Source organism: Leptonotus elevatus, chromosome 3 (genome assembly GCF_054856555.1).
Source record: "Leptonotus elevatus isolate MCC_2025b chromosome 3, RoL_Lele_1.0, whole genome shotgun sequence".
Lineage (NCBI taxonomy): Eukaryota > Metazoa > Chordata > Actinopteri > Syngnathiformes > Syngnathidae > Leptonotus > Leptonotus elevatus.
The window spans coordinates 21,984,288-22,001,670 of record NC_141241.1 but is presented as its reverse complement, the minus strand read 5'-3'; the positions used below and the strand labels follow the sequence as shown (position 1 = coordinate 22,001,670).

General features: G+C 39.4%; 1 protein-coding gene across 2 annotated transcripts; it reads right to left on the bottom strand.

Moving 5' to 3' along the window:
• Positions 1-5,980: 5,980 nt before the first annotated feature.
• rbpms2a (RNA binding protein, mRNA processing factor 2a) lies at positions 5,981-15,809 on the bottom strand. 2 transcript variants are annotated; one of them, XM_086071685.1, is made up of 8 exons: positions 15,291-15,809; positions 13,667-13,744; positions 12,374-12,412; positions 11,561-11,623; positions 10,500-10,650; positions 9,916-10,079; positions 7,445-7,517; positions 5,981-6,987 (listed from the first exon to the last, which is right to left on the bottom strand). In XM_086071685.1, exons 1-7 carry the CDS (start codon positions 15,342-15,344, stop codon positions 7,452-7,454), a joined length of 615 nt encoding a protein of 204 aa, XP_085927811.1. In that variant the 5' UTR covers positions 15,345-15,809; the 3' UTR covers positions 5,981-6,987; positions 7,445-7,451. The 2 variants fall into 2 exon arrangements, with proteins under 2 accessions (XP_085927811.1, XP_085927812.1); XM_086071686.1 differs by having other exon boundaries at positions 9,931-10,079; positions 15,291-15,807.
• Between the last annotated feature and the right edge of the window lie 1,574 nt (positions 15,810-17,383).

Sequence of the window (17,383 nt, the reverse complement as noted above, 5' to 3'; positions counted from 1 at the left end):
CCTATGCCAACTTTTTTACCACAACCTTCATTACACTCTAAAAAAGAGAATTGTTGAACCAAATTGTATTATATATATTAAATTTAAGCGATTATGAGTTCATTAAACGTAATATATTCACCACAATCAAGTTAATCCAAAGTGACTCCAATCCAAAGTATTAAGTTTAATGAACTCATAATCACTTAATTAAACTAAATGTATTCACTTTGGACTAACCAAATTCAATTGTGTGTTACCACTTGAAGCGATTTTTAAAATTAAATTTATAATCTTAAATTGGTTCAACAATTCTATTTTTAGAGTGTATTTCATCCACAGCAACATGAAATTAACTGTAAATATAAGTAGTCAATGGACTGAATCTATGTAGCGCTTTCTACACCATACGGTGCTCATAGCACTTTATAATGTGCCACATGGTTAAGTATTGTTGTAAAACACAATATGTTTTGTTTTCATTTTTTTTGTTATCTGTGTGATAGCTTCTGTGCATGATGGGCTATAATTTGCGACATCACCACATGGTGCAACTGCAATTCATGTTTCGCCAGCGAGTGTACGTGTTAAAATATACACACGTTAACGCTTGACTACCACTAATGATAAATGTACTTTATACAGCTTTTTTTGTTAATTGTTATGCAAAATAAATGATTTACAGCTACAATATTGACAACATTTCTCTTTCGATAGCCTCATGAATAAAGAACATAATTCCGTTTCCGAAGCAAAAAAAAGTTCCACTAGTTGCTGCTGCCTGTGTCAAGGTCAATGTTAAATTTCCAGTGTTCGATCAAATATGCAGTAAGCAGTGTTATTTTAACACTTGTTAGGATAAAATGTTACACTGTCAGAGTAAATGTCTGTGTTGTCTTGCAAGCCTGAGAGCGTGGGTTCAATCCTAGGCCAGTGTGACTATGTCAAAGTATCTTTGAGCAAGATCCTGAATCCCAAGTTGCTCCTCATACTATGTCATTAGTAGTCAAAATATAAAGCGCTTTAAGGGCCTTGTAAGGAGGAAAAACGCTATATAATTGAAGTACCATTTACCAGAGTAAAGTGTAGTTTGAGTCAAATTTTTAACACTGAACTGACACTAGTGTAGAGTACTTTCAACACTACTCAGTGTTTAGCAGTGCAGTGTGAACATCATATAGTTTTGGAGTAACACTGGTTAAGTGTGGGGGGGAAAGTAACACTTTGAAAAGTGTAAGATTTACACTCAGTGGTGTGGACACATATGAACACTGTTCTAGTGTTAGATTTAACACTCTCAGTGTTAATCTAACACTGGTGATTTTGCTGTGTACTCAGGGCAGTGGTAGGGGCAGCCCTGTTCTAGTAAGTATATAGGGCTGTGGGCCACACCAAAATTGTGAAAAATCCCAAATTAGTTTAGTGCCTTATTTAATAGAAGGTTACATAAAATGTAAAAAGATAAAATAATTATAATACATCATTGCTTCATTGATTGGTTGTAACGTTTTCAATAAAGTCAGAGAACGTTAAAGTGGCCGTCGCATTCTGGTCCTCAGAGGAAAAACGTTTGGACACCCCTTACATAAAACCACTGATTACTAAATTGAAATCATTTAATCGCCACAATTAATTATCAGGCATTGTCTTTTTAACTTAAACATAAAAATAAATATTACGTTGACTTGAAAATGAATATTGGAAGGGACAGTGTGTAGACTTTTTAGATTTTTCAATGTTCATGAATTAAAAAAAAACACAATTAATTTCAATAATATGCACACAAAAAAAGTTCTATCACAGCAACATAATTTTTTTTAAATATAATCGTACATCCAGTAATCGCTAATTATATTACATAGGTCTTGCCTCACCTTACAGAGGCTGACATGTTTCGCTGCAATCTTTCTTCTACGGTCACTGGAAGGAGAAGAACTTAGCGAAGGTAGTAATTGGTGGTAGGCTTATGAAGTATGGTCTCTCTTCAAAATGCACACGACTTTGGATCGTTGCATTCTATTATTTCGCCATTAGATGGCAACATTTTTAAAGTGACAGTGCATAGAATTTTTGCCATCTAATGGTGAAATAATAGAATGCAACGACTTAAGTTTGAAGCGCTTGAACTTTGAAGCGTGCACACTATGGTACCTCAGAGAGACCACACTTCACAAGCCGACCACCAATTACTTTGTTCTCTAAGTCCTCCTCTTTCAGTTATCCGTAGCAGATAGATGGTGGCGAAATGTCAGCCTCCCAATAAAGTGAAACCTATGTAATATAATTAGCGATTACTAGATTATATAAAGAAAATGTACATTTATGTGACATATTTTTTTGCATATTACTGAAATTGATCATGTTTTTTTACATGAACGAACATTGAGAAATTAAAATAAAATTCACACACTGTCCCTTTAAATAAAAAATATTTTGTTTCCTCAATCAACAATTAATTGTCAGGCATTGTCTTCTTCTTAACTCAAATGAAGCATAAAATTAAATAATATGTTACCTTGAAATTCCATCCATCCATTTTCTGAACGGCTTTTTCCTCACAAGGGTCGTGGGGGTGCTGGAGCCTATCCCAGCTTGCCTTGAAAAGTAATACGTAATATGATTTATTTATTTTTTAAAGGAAATCCAAATAAATATTTTGACGGGCTTATAAAACCACTGACAATGTTTACTTATCATCTTGGAAATAAAATAGTATAAGTGCCCGTTTGGATTACCAAAGATTCTCATTTATTATATTTTAATGTATTGTCTTGAGCTGAAATCAACACATTTTGATGCTATATTTTGACATTCTTACTTCACCACAATGCTGGTGCAGTCAGTTATTCTAAATATTTACCAGAGACTAGTTGTGTGAAACAGACCATGCAGTGTCACATCTTATTTTATTCTTGCTTACTCTTGTGATAAACCAAGTCAATACTATAGAAAAAAAAAAAATTTGTGTGGCCAGATTATTTTTGTAAAAATGTGAGTATTCAACAATTATGTGCGTGTAAGGGCTCTGGAATACTTAGGCAATTAATTCAGATGTCCTATTATTAATACATGAATAAATGACAAGAATTTCTCCTTTTCTCAATTGAGCCCGTCTCCATAATTCCAGGGCATGTCACCGCCCACAACTCAAATAGGGACAGATGCTAATGAAAATGGATTGATGTGTTGGAAAAAAGTTTATGATTTACATTGAAAATGTTAAAATTCAAAGCATAAGGCAGCTGAAGTGGCTTTATGTGTGTTCAACTCAATTTGTAGTTTGTACTGCATTCTATCACCCCTTGTGATGACTGAATCCTTCATGTGAGCAGTCATTAAAAGGCTCTACATCTATAGGTGATGTACAAGATAAGCAACAAAACATTTACAGTGTCGTGAAAAAGTATTTGCTCTCCTAAAATTCTGTTTGTTTTGCTTTTTTCAATGTTTAAGATCATTAAACAGTGATGATCATGACGAACAATGAACTATTCAAAGGTACCTGCTTGGCCCTGTCTGACAAAGTACTTGATACCTAATCCTTATGATTGGTGGGTTGAAAGGAATCTTTCACATCTCTGTGGCGATATCTTGTCTCATTTTCCCATGTAAGATCGCTTCAACCCAGCAACACTGGAGGGTTTTCGACCGTGAATTTTTTTTTGAGGTCATGTCACAGCATTCAATCGGATTCAAATCTGGAGGTTTTTTTAAGCTAATCAGAAGTGGACTTTCTGGTATGTTTTGGATCGATTGTCCTGCTGCAGAACCCAAACGTGCTTCAGCTTGAGTGTTCACAAATTGATGGCCGAACAGTCTCCTTTAGGATTTTCTAGAAAAGAACAGAATCCATGGTTTCATCATTCACAAAAGTAGTCCAATTCCTGGAGTAACATAGCAGAATGAGATGGTACCAACAACATGTTTGACTGTTGGGTTTTTTTCTTTCTAAAATTCTGTGTTACGTTTACGCGAGATGTATTGAGACATTTGTCTCATCTTTTATATTTACATTTGTTTGAAGTGGGAAAAAGAATTTGGGAATACAAATAGGTACTTTTTCATGGCACTAAATGTACTGGCATTCATTTTATCCATTTCTTTCCACTCGGTCGCGGAGTGAACAACCTTAGCAGAGAAGCCCTGACTTGTTTCTCTGTATATTCATTTAAGCAGGAATGAGTCCTACAAAAAAAAGTGTTGGTCTTGCAAGCGCTCAACCACAAGGTGGCAACAGTGTCACCAATAAAACATTGCACTTCGCCTCATTCGCCGTCATGGTTTCTACTGTATTGCAAAACTAACGTCATTTTATTTACCCGGCCAGTCCAATCAAAGTGTATTAGCAAGTTAGCACACCATAAAGCTTATCAGTGTGCATGAAATTGTGTGAAAATTAAATCATTGCATTTTGTAATAAACAAATACTTCAGTCACCTTGCACATACATATGTAAAGTATGCACTAAGATGTGATTACTATTAGTGATCAATTGTATTCAGACAATCCTTTATACCAGTTTTCAAATGGGGGTACGTCAGATTTTAAAATAATTAAAAGTGCAAGAATGTTTTAGATATAATTCATGCAAACACTTCAGTAAAATGTCAATTCATAAAGGAAATGTTCATTGTCCTACAAAACACGAGCCCCCCCATAGAAGAATAGTTCGACCCAGTCTGTCATGCCACCTATCATGTCAATCATTTGAAAACTTTATTTAAAATTAAGATATTTTTGAGAACAGACTATGACCCCAAAGGAGAACAGTTAATGGTGATATTTTTGTGTGTGCACAAGTCTGTAATTAATTGAATTCTTTCTTTTTAGTAAGATCTCATTTCCAAAAAAGTTCAAGAGATTAATGAAATAAAGTTCCAAACTTGAACAAATCAGATAATGATGGTACAACGCTATTTTAAGTCTTTTCTCAACCAAAAATGTTTAGCGCTTGTTAGGGGATAGTTAGCTGAAAAAATATTTCACATTTCATCAATGAAAAAGGTTGAGAACTGCTTTTTACTGCGATTTTGCATCTGTGGGATTAAATATGCGAGGCTGTAGCCTGAGATGGTGGCAGGGAAAAAACTATCTCAAGAAAACTGTTCGCTTTCCAGTCGCACACAATTTCACAGTCAGTATTGATTTCATGTCAATCCCGATCTGTGCAAAAGTCAAGTTACATGAACCACATCCCTTTCGAGTTCCACAAGGGACATGGAATAAAGGGGAGGCTATTTCTTTGGTTAATGTACTGCCAGCAATTTGGTTTCCAACCCTTGTAATTTAAAATAGATCTCATACTACGGTCTTTGGTTCGATCCAGGGCTTTTGTGTGTTTGTATAGGTTCTGTCGAAGTAATCCATCTTCCTCCCAGAACACAGATTTGGGTTCCGGTCCACCAATGCAAGTCTGTCAACCCCGAGATCGACTGGGGATCAACGCAGACCCACTCACTCCAAATCAAATAGGACAAAGTTGAACAGGATGGTGGTACTAATTTGATGGAAGCTTAACACACGCCTATATTTAAAATATATGTATAAAAATAAATCTTTGACTACAACAGAAAAACAGTCCATTTTTCTAGATATTGCATAAATCTAATAAAGTTTTGAGACTATTAGCAATTCTACCATCGAAGGTCAGTTTCTGACATTCAAAAAGCATGGGTGCAACCGTCTATAAGTTGGAATGGCATAGTAAGCAAATGTTTAGTTAAGCAGTACAATTAGGCAGCTGCCACACAGAACAGTCCTTGGAGTCCCCGGAGGAGCCATTATGGTCGGTTGAGCAGAGCGTCTTACCAGCTTATGAGGTCAAGTCCACACATGATGCAGAGAGACACCAATGCACCGGTGCATTACAAATGAATAGTTGAGATCCATTATTGATATGAACATCTGTTGACCGTAGTGAATTTTTGAGAGTGTAGATTTACACTGCATTTGAAAAGTTACAATTGGCTTTCAGTGTGAGAAATAATCGACCACTAAAAAAATGCATTAACTTCTTTATTCATAAGATGGATATTTTTGTTTACATCTTATGCACAGCAGATACAGAAACAAACATGTTTCTTCTAAACCACAAACTAAATTCCTCCCCTCAAATCCTGCTTGCCAATTTCAAAACAGCCCCCCCAAAAGGTTTGTAGTCCAGTTTCACATTCTGAATGATCGTTTCACAGCAATCTCATTTTAGCAGAACAGAACACGCCAGGTTCAGAACACTTTTTTTTTGGACAGACACCCACTTTCCCATTTAAACAAATTGCACTTTTCTTCCTTAACTACTGTATTTAAACAGGATTATATGAACAAAAATTAACACCAAAAACTACTAAACATTCAACTTATACATGTTCATTTAGTTGCACAAACCTGCATATATACACACACACACACACATTACACAAAAAGTACAAAAATACTTGTACTTTATTCTGGTCAAATAATGACAATGATATGATCATAGGGACTGGGATTGTCATAACACAGGGATGCCTTCACAAGGTCCATGCGAGATAAACCATTGAACAACAGCTGAGCTTCCATAGAGGTAACAAGGAGCTACAGGAAAACAAAACATTTCGCAGCCCAGAAGAAGGTAAAGAGTTAACAAACACTAAGAAAATTAGGATACACAGAACTGTTCTAAATTCATGCCAAAAAGACAAACATGCAATGACTTCATACGTCTGAGGACAGTGAGACGACTATCGTTACAACTTCAAGGTGTTAATTATCCTCAGCAATGATGAGCCATGGAGCTTTGACTAGCCTGCAAAAGGTTCTAGCAAGTGCCAAGATGTACCACAAAAAGGGGCACAAGATTGTCAACAGCAAGATTGTTTTTTTGTTTTTTACTCAAGCCTCCCTCCAGAGACAATTGGCAGAGATATAAATACCGTTTCTAATGCAAATGTGTCCATTAAATAAACCTGATTAAATTAATGAGTTTGGCAAACCTCACTTGAACTGGACAAAGGTGTGGTTTCCAGGCGCCTGCAGAAAACAAAAACATGTCAGTCCAATGACAAACACTTTGTATGTATACATGTAGGGGATGCACAACCAGTTTTCATTTGTCTACAGCTTAGCCATGCTAAATATGCCTTTGGTGGTATAAGGGTTCATTTGTATTGTGATTTAAACACTAAAGACTACATCTGGTCAAAACCAAAAATAACTGAAAAAGTGGTTTTCTGAAAAACAAAATTGGTTAGCTAAAAAAAATACGAGTTTGCATACATGAAGAAAAACCTAAAACTGAAAATCCAAACTTCTGTTGCATATGGATTTCCTTTAATAGTAGTAAATTTGAGCTCTCCTTGTAATATGGATGGACACATTTTGCAGCCAATTGCTTTGTTATTATCGACAAGTTCGCACGAGATCGATTTAGCAGTCACAGAAAGGTGGATAGTGAAATCTAAACACGGTTTGACCAAAGGTTACTCACTAAGTATCTAACAAAACTGGCGGGACTTCCATCCAGGCTGGGAAGTCTCAGAAGGAGAAGGGTACCAGCGCATCTAAAGAAACACAAACAGTCATGACCAAAATGAGGTGCTGCAACACTTAATACAATTGTTTTTTTTTTTTTAATGGGCTTTGATGAAATTTCGCTGCATTGAACGCAACTGAAGAGATTAAGCGATCCATTCATTAAACATGTCCATGCAGTGCAAAACATTCCATTCCAGAAGCCACCACATCCTTAGTCAGGATGTTATCAGCAATTTGTTTGGAAACAACTCACTGCTGGGAGTTGCTGAGAACTCTGGCAACTTCAGGAATCTGGGATTCCAAATAGAAAAAAATCCCCCCTACCCCCCCCCCCCCCCCACCACCCATTTGCCCTGCTCACACATTTTGGCTACATTAGGTCAAGAGTGTTTCTAAGCAAATACCAGGCATTCCTCAGACTCAAGTGGTCAGCATAAGGGCCTATGTCATAGTGCTTTGTGATGTAGCATTCCCTCCCTTGTGCTCTTAAAATTAAGTGCAATTAGCACACAATGAATTTGAAATGACCCAAAAACAGATACAGTATTTTCCTTTTACGACTATAGTTTGTAAATGGGATTAGATGACTACTGGTACTGGTTTACCGTTTTGTGTGTGTGTTTTTTTTTTTTATCAAAATTTAATTTTGTATCAAAATGCGCCAATACTGGCTCGCCCCTCCTCCTTGGTGATCAGAGGGAGGTTTGACGAAAGATGTTATAAACACAAATTCCTTCTAAGTAATGTGCATTGCCCTAACAAAAAAAGTATTAGCCCCAAGGAGTAGCCTATGCATCTGCTCTAAAAACACATCATTAATGATGGGCCACTGGCAGAAGAACTAAAATAGAAGAAGTTAACTTTTTTGCTTAAATTTAAAGACCCAGTGTGTGTCCTTGGCGACATCTAGTAGTCAAAGAATAGCATTAGAAGCACACAGGCGCACGCACACTACGGTGGCTCAGACCATATTGCGCAAGCCTACCACCAATTCTTATTTTGTGTGAGCAAAAGAGCATCTTGGCGAGAGACGGTGAATTGGCAGCTGTTGTGAAGCCCGGCGATCGACGAAGGACCGAGCGAGCTGGAATTAGCCGGAGCAGCTAACGGGCGGCTAGCGGGAGTTAGTCGGAGCCAAAGGCTGGAGTGGAGAGGCTAACTAGCGGGAGAAGCTAGTAAAAGCTTGCGAGAGCAAAGCAGAAAGTGGCAAGCGACAGGCCCGACTCACGGGAGTTAGTGACGACCACCTGCAGGTCACGGCTGTGGAAGGTCCGACACACTCGATGCAAGCACCACCCGGGCTAACTACATTCGCAAAGTTGTCCTTTGGGCATCCGTTGCAGGAAGATCGCAGTGAAACATGGCAGCTCTTGTAAGGTGAGACTACAGCCATGTAATATAATTGGTGATTATTAGACCTACAATTATATAAATAAATATAAACTGTTTATGCAATAATTTTTGCATACTATATGACAAAAAGTCAGTTTTTTTTATTTTTATGAATTAATTAGTTCACCACTAAATGGCGCTACGGATCACTGAATGTCCCTTCAAAATGTGCTTTGTGGAGTTTGTCACTTTTTTACTCACCACTGCCACATCCGGCCTAAAGTGTAACTGCAGCCTCTGTCAAACTCGTGCATGGTGTGCTTGAGTACGTGCGCTTGAATAAATTTCCCCCCCAATTTTCATGGAGTCTGAGCTGTGCTCGTAGCCGGCCTCTTGTTTGTATATATTTTTTTCTTTCAATTTCCATCCAAATTGTCGTATGCCAACACTAAATGGCCGCGGGAACGAGCAGGACGTCACTCTCCTCCACTCCCACCCCCAAGAAACTGGAGTGTGAAGGGAAGATACAAGCCGATTGGCGCAGTCGCAGTTATTAAAAAAAACAGGTCTCTTTGTACTCAACCTTGCATTGGTGAAGCATGTATGATGTAGAGCTTAACATTTTAAACTCCACAATGCACTTTTAATATGGTACACATTTCCTAAGGTACCAAATGGTGTGTATTTTGTTTAAAAATGTGTTCAATTGGGGGTGGGGGTCTGGTTGTTCTATGCGCTCCCACTAGTCTAAACACTGCATTCTGATTGACATTGCATTTGTGGAATATGAATTAAGCTGCAAATTCCACTTGTTCTGATCCATCTCAGGGGGCTTGCCGTCGATTGAAAATGACATCACAGTTGCTCAGGGCTCATAACGACCAATCACGGCTCAACATGTAAACATCACATGACCAAAATCAGGAATATGCAAGTCACTGAGGCAACAGCAAGTGGCAAAACGGCAACCCCGTGATGGATTTTTTGGGACTTTCCGTTTAAACCACCTGTCCATCCTTGGCACTGTTTGACATCTGAGATGTGAACGCTTGAAAAGGAAACGTGCAAGATAGAAGAGAGAGAGAGACACACCGGTTGGTCCCTCACCTGGGCGTGGAGGGCTGCGGCAGCGGCGGCGGCTGCGGGGTAAGTGAAGGCCGCGTGAGGGAGGCCGGGGGTCAGCTCTGTTGTGTACAGTGGGTAAGGGGTCCACGCATCCGGGGAGGCTGGGATCAGCGCCGCCCCTGTCAGGTCATCTGAAGATAATAACGTTGTATTGAAATAACGTTGACTGACTCACACAATTGTGACAGAAGCTAACATTCGATGACCACTATATGAGCGATCATATCAACCAGTAATCTTACTCAAGTGAAATACTGACGAAACAACCCATTTCCACCAAACGCATAAGCAACAGCTACTGTAAACGTCGTCCACTACCATGTCTAAAACCATTCAGATGAATGCTGGTTGAGAAAGTTATGTTTTATCCGAGAGCAGCAAAGCGGCTAAAGAATTAAGATGCATGCATGTGCAGGGTGAGTTAGATTGTTAAATACTTATTTTTAGCCTCTGCCAAATCGACATCAGTATTTCCATGAGGACAGATTTATGACAGCACTGCCCAAGTGAGAGGGAATGCGAACCTAGAGGGGTGCAGCCGTACAACTTACATGGGTCCCGTGCAATGAAGTGTGCTCCTAGAGCAGGGTGGATATTTGTGGGGTTCGGTGTGGCCATCAGCTTACTCTTTGCCATCTTCGTGTTGGCTTTAGCAAACTCTAAGCGCAGGGTCTGAGGGCTTTCGGGGTCAAAACGGATGCCCTGAAGGAGAGACGGAGGGGGACATTGGATGGTAAGGGAGGCGGGCTGAGATTGATGGGCTTTAGCTCATAGTCTCGCACCATCTCCTTTCCTACAGCCATGTTTCAATACTCAAATTTTGTATCCTTCAAACATGCCGAGCCAGGAGCCGTTCTGCTCCGAGTGGAGAATACGCCCAATCCCTCCCAACTCGAGCAGAGCAGCCGACTTGAGGCTGAAGGATACAAGCTGAAAGCATTTCCGAAAGCCGACATCTCTTCTTCCTCGCGATGAAACCATCAGCTGGCGTGACTGGAGCAGATTCAGCCACAGCGAGCCCGAAGGAGAACGAGATGAGGAAAGGGCCGATGACGAGACTAAGTGGCATTTTTGGGGTGGGTTTACCTTGCTTGTGTTTTTGTGCCCTAAGCGCTGTGCCCACATGCAAAGTGAGAAGTCTTTTGGAGTGTGTTTGTGTGTGTGCGCCATCTGGTGTGTCTAAGAGGTGATGCGTATAAGGAAGGCTAGGCTATGAGTGTATGCGTGTTAGACACTGCCATTGTGGCCTACTGGTGACAAAAAAAGGTTACACTACTAAAGATGTGTTCAAATAACACTAAAAACGTGGCTTTAGAACAAGTATAGTAAAGCAGTGATATGCAAAATTAGGAAAGCTACACCAGACTAAAATATGGATGTGTATCAAGGTCAAAGTAAACTACCGTAATGCTACAGGATTCTCCCATCTTTCCAAAAAAGTCCCTGCCATTGAATTATGAAAGGACAGAAAGAGTTGACTTGCTGTAAAATGGATGGGAAATGATCTTCAAAACACTCCCGTCTCTTTTTAGATTTGTTAGGGAGGGAGAAAAAAAAAAGAAGCACAATTCAAGAATTTCAAAGGGGATCATGAAATCATCTGAATACTTGCATTTAGAGCATTTTTTGCAGCTTCAGCTCCAGATCGGCTGTCAAAGGTTACAAACCCGACAGGCTGGAAGATAAAAAATAAATAAAAAATCAAATACTGACGACATCAAGCACAAATCAGAAGCTCGAGGACAATTTATTTTACAAAAACGAAGCGGAAAAAGCAAATGAGAGATTGTTTATAGCACTGGTGTCAAACTCAAGGCCCGGGGGCCAAATGCGGCCCGCCACCATTTTGTGTGGCTCACGAAACTCAAACAATAATTTAACAATTATCCTTGACTTCTGATTTCAAAATTAGTAAGCCATCAATTTGTTGTGTATATGTAATGATGTAGACAATAGCATAAAGTAACAATGAGATGATTAAACATTTATTGGGTTTCAATCTTACTGTCAGATTGTCTTTGTGTTGGTTTTTTTGTTTTGTTTATTAATGAAAAAAATGTGAAAAATGTTAATAGGAATGTGCAAGTGTTTAAATTAAATATAGTATGTGTCTCCTGTATGTTTTTTGGTATTTAATTGGAGTTGGGTAATATTTGATAGGAGATGGCTTTGGAAAGTCAAGTTTACATGTTTATTAATCTGTACTTTTTCCCTTCTTTTTGGACCTTTTTTTAACCTGCCAAAAAAAAAAAAGGGGGGGTTGCACTATCATAACAGCTCAACGTGGGAAGCCGTAACTACAAAGCGTCCCTCGACATAAATGAGTCCGACACCCCTGGTTTATAGTAATGACTGATCCTCACTGACACCACCAAAAGACAGTCCGAGTACAAGTTTTAGCATCAACAAACGGATGGAGACTCACCTGTTTTGATGTTAACTTAATCAGTGACCCTTCATAACCCTGCAGAGAAGAAAGACAGCCAATTATCCACCGTAGTCACATGCAAGCAATTCAGGCATGAACGCTGCTCGCCAAAGGAAGAGAGACCTGCTTCTGTCAGCTATCAGCTTGAGATCCGTTGGCAGCCAGCATGGCTCCTGTTGCTTTGTTTTGTCAAAATTAATACTAGCATTTTTTAAGCCCCCCCCCCCCCCCCCCCAAAAAAAACCCATCTAAAAATCTGTGCACTACCCTGTTCAGGCAGATTGACCACATTTATACGCCATGAGGATTTTATTTATTTTGGTCTTATCTGGCACTTATTTAAAGAAAAATTAAGTGCAGAAAATCATTGACAAACCACAACTGACTGGATATTACCTATAAAAGCAAAAAAAAGACGCCTGCTATAAATTGTATGAAATCCCATAAGAATGCATACAAGCTCCCTGCGCACTGCAGCTACTGGAACACCAAACATTTCCGCCATTTCACAATGCTCAAGTGTTACTCGAGGAAAAACGAACAAAAAAAAAGAAAAAGTTTCCCTTCTCATTGAACAAGTTGGGTCACACACACACACAGGGTAGGTTGGTCAGTGGAGAGGGTTACTCATTTACACATTCCACAGGATCATCCATGTGCGAGGGATACCACTTCCAATTTGGTTAGTTAGGACACGAGAAGGAGGGGTGTTTATGAACCGGAGAGCCCAGTCCAAAACACAGCCGTGGATGAACAATGATGTGGCCTCATTTCCATATATGCAAATATTTGGACTCATTAACAGGGCGATTGTTTGATTTCAGCTCCAATGTACAAAACCGGCTTGATTAAATCTTTGTGTTAGACTGCACATCTAGACCAGTGTTTCCCAACCTTTGGACCAAGGCACCCATTTTATATTAGAAAAATCTTACAGCACACTGAACAACGTCACAAAATTTTTTAATACTGAAATAATGATTTTGCTTCGATATACTCCATTTAGAATCAGTGTAAAATTTGAGCCAATTCAATTGAACAAAGCTGACCAACTTATTCTTTTGAATAAACAAATATAACGACACTGCTGATTTCTCGATGCAGCAACCTGGTTGGCAATCACCGACCTCGACAATGCTGAAATTAAAGACAAAATGTCTGAGTGAAAATCACTGACCACGTCCATACATATGACAGCTACTTTCATCAGTTTAATTTTTAATAATAAATTACGTTTTCATTTTTCTACAGAATCTCATTTCATAGCTCCCCCATAAACATGCAACATACCTTAAAAGGCCTGAAGAGAAGGTACAGTTCCCGTGGTTTGATATCAACTGGTAAGCCGCTGACAAACAGTGTTCGTACCTGAAATGAAACATTTTTGTGTCAAAGTTAAAAAAAACTGACTTTACAGACCGACTAAACCCCTCCACAATAACATACAGAAATAGCTTTGTTACTTCCGCTTGTCATTTAGAGGCCAAAATAAAAAATATTGCCTTCTCATGACGTTTCCATACAACCACATCCGATCAACACTGTAGCTGTCCAAATGTACAGTTGCACAGTAAAGTGTCAATTTTCCTCTTTACTGTAGTTTTTTGTATTTTCTTTCTTTTTTTAATAATTGACCCACCTAGTTTCATAGATGCCCTGATTAAAAATGTGTTCATTATAGCATAATGCAGAAAAGCACACCAATATCACAAGTTACAAAAATGCTCTTTAGTTTCACAAGCAGGTCAGCCGTGAATCCAACCTTAGTGAAAGAACACTTATTGCGATCCCCCTAAATGAGCAAAAACCAAACAAGGCTCTCATCCTGCTGGGCATGCACAGCTCATTGAGGGCCGATGCCGAGTGAAGCCCCGAGTGGCTGTGGAAACAAACAGTGCGCGGGGCCCATTAGTTCTCAACTGGTAGGGAGGCCTTCGCCACAATGGGGCTGCCAGAGGAACAGCGCTGGACAACAGTTCACAGCGTGACACCATTTCCTTCCTCTGACCCGTGGACCCCTACCCCGCCGCCACTTGGCCATTTTTCAGGTGCCGCGGAACCCATTTCCTCCTTTACAACAGCTAACATGTATGAGCAGCTTGTATCACAACTGAGGATGAACAAGACAGTGAAATAGCTGTCATACATTTTTGAGTAACAAACAAATAAGAATCGACATGCCATACTTGTAAAACTGACTTGGGTTATGCTTTTTGCGTGATATTTGACAATGACATAATTAGGCACACAAGCTTTGATAGATAATGAACAAAAGGGGAGCAACAAAAGGGCCCATGCAGTGTTCCCCCTCTGTGAGTCTCTTTAGAGAGTCATTAGTCCGCAAAATAGCTGGTTACAAAGACTAATTATGGCAGCTGCAATAAGTCGTCTTGTTCACACAAGTCAAGAGGAATTTTAGACTAGATAATTTTTTAAAATTTTATAAACAGCAATACGGAGTGACTGGGATATATTTGCCCTTTTAAAATAGTTTTACTGTATTTAATGTTTCAACGTTGTGGGCTGCCGAAGAAGCCACCACACTTTGTGGGTGCTAGAGCAGACTACAATATTTTCGGACGTCTTATTTCAACATCTAACAGTCTTCATGGTTTTGAGAAAAGCTCGTTCACAAATTGTCTTTTTTGGACCAAATTTATTAAAACATTGACTCAATATGAAGTGCTGCTAATGTGTCGAAAACTACTACAATATAGCCAATTTGTAAATAATGTTTCACTTTTTATTAACATGTCGAATAGTTTTTCACCAATTTAGTTAAATTATCGATCCCAGTTTCGAATTCAAACAATATGGAAGAACAGCGCACGAACCCGTTAATTTCCGGAGATATTTTTCCCCCTATGGTTTTGGTTTAATTAACAAATAGAATGAGAAAAAATGTAAACCTGACCTCCTCCTCCATGGAGACATTGTTGTTGGGCTCGGTCTCAGTCTTGAGGCTCATATTGAAGATGCTGCCGCGGCGCCGAGTGCGTGCTGGCCGGGTGAGAGTGGCCCAAGGTGGGTTGCGGCTGCTGTGACAGTCCGGTGAAGGTCGTTCAACTCGAGGTGGCGTGGTGAGTCGGTGAAGACGTTGACGCTTGCTTTTTCCTTCTTCTTCACAACAGCTTCAATTCGTGTTTCGAGAAAGTTGAATGTTCCCCTCCGGACAAAATAAGTCGAGGAAGGGGAAAAAAAGGGGAGTGACGGAAAGGGAAACGCCGCCGCGCTAAACTAAAGGTGAGAAGGTGGAATTTGTGCTCCGCGTGAGGGTGAAAGACGGGGGGAAAGACGTGCGAGTAAAAAGCTGAAAGCTTCTCCGGTCACATCAATGCTCTCAGCTGTGGGACTACATGTGAGCAGAAGGAACAAGTCAACTTTTCTCCTCCTCCCGCTCCTCAATTAGGTCATCAATTGCGTGTGTGAGCGGACGTAATCAGGCTGCAGATCCGCCTCAGCTGTGCCAGGAAGACATCAGCCCCGCCCCCGCCGGCCTTTCTCTCAACGTGAGGCCCGTACTGCCAACAGGCTGGTTCGCCGCCACTTTATTAGGGACACCTTAATTGAAAGTTTCCTTGGGATTTGTTCTTAGGGGGGAGAAAAAATATATAGTCAATCAAAATAAGAGAACAAAAGGACCCAACTGAACAAAAAACAGGTGATATCGCAGGACTTTGTTTATGGTCAATGTGCATGCGGTGGTAAATTTAAAAGGTATAGCCTTTTTTTTAGTTTAATAATTTAAACGTATTTTGCATGGCATTTTTTTAAATGCACATTAGTACATGAGTAAAACGAAATAATTTAGTCTTTTATATTTATCTGCTTCTTATTTTTTCCTATCATTAATGTGGCCCAATTGATTTCAAGGCATATTTTTATATTTGTTATTCTATTATTTTAGACTATTTATAATACGTATTTGGGGAAGATAACAATCTACGATAACAAAGGACAGAATAGCCCATTTAATTGCATGTGAAAATAGAGCAATATAAGGCAATTTTAGACACAATAGATTAGGCAATATTATTAATATAACAATATTATTAGATAATATAAAAAAGGCGCGCAGTATATATTTTTATTAACTGACCTGTACCAGAATGACGTAATTCTAAACTACAACGACTTTCCGAAAAATTTTAATCAAATTATATGCTATATGAACAACTGTTTGTGTTTCATAAAATGTCTGCTGTACAAAAAATATTTTTGACCAAATGTATTTGATGTGTTCTCGTTCTTAAGCACGCACGTGTATGGGTCTACCCATGCTCTAAAAACTCAACACACTGATTGAGTTGCTGTTATTTTAGTTCCTGTAGGTCGGATAACAACGCGGGCGTTTTATTTGGAGAGAAAGGCCTACATGTGAAGTGACGCGGCCGTGGACGTGGACCTGGACCTGTGCCCGGCAGGCATGCCGTGTGTTTCCTCCCAGCGAGCAGCAAAGGCCAGACAGCTTCCGGACTTTGTGTAGAAACACAATCAGACCTGCAGGACGAGGAGGGGCCGTAGGAGGGACGCGCATGATGTTCACTGCATGGCCTTCTGCAACAATCTCGTCTAAAAATAGGCAAGTCATGTATTTAATGTTGCCAATGCATAAGTGCATGCATGTCTACTTAGCTCGCGGTCTCATGTGTGCCTATGCATGGACACCTTTTGCATCTTTGTGGAAGGTACTGTCTGTAATATTTTTGACGAAATTTCGTTAAACAGCTCTCTGTTCATCCGATGCAATTTGTATAAAATGTTCTTTAAAAAAAAAAGCCACATTAGGTGTGCAACGTACTGCACTACGCTGAGACGTTGGTTTTTTAAAAAAATATATTTTGGTTATTGTTATTTTATGGCCTATAGAATGTTTTATAGTTGTAAAATCGTAGCAGGACTAAAGTCATAATTACAAGTTACACATATTTGAAATATGTGCAGGCCTATATTGTACTATAATTCTGACGTTATTTGTTACCATGGGGAGTTCCGACCTGCAGGAAC

Bases quoted from the DNA above. Each gene is read 5' to 3' on its own strand.
- rbpms2a (XM_086071685.1), bottom strand. From the start codon at position 15,344: ATGAGCCTCAAGACTGAGACCGAGCCCAACAACAATGTCTCCATGGAG. The intron at 13,745-15,290 runs GTCAGGTTTACA...GTTTCATTTCAG, and splicing joins ATGTCTCCATGGAGGAGGAG to GTACGAACACTGTTTGTCAG. The intron at 12,413-13,666 runs GTATGTTGCATG...TCTTCTCTGCAG, and splicing joins TTCTCTTCAGGCCTTTTAAG to GGTTATGAAGGGTCACTGAT.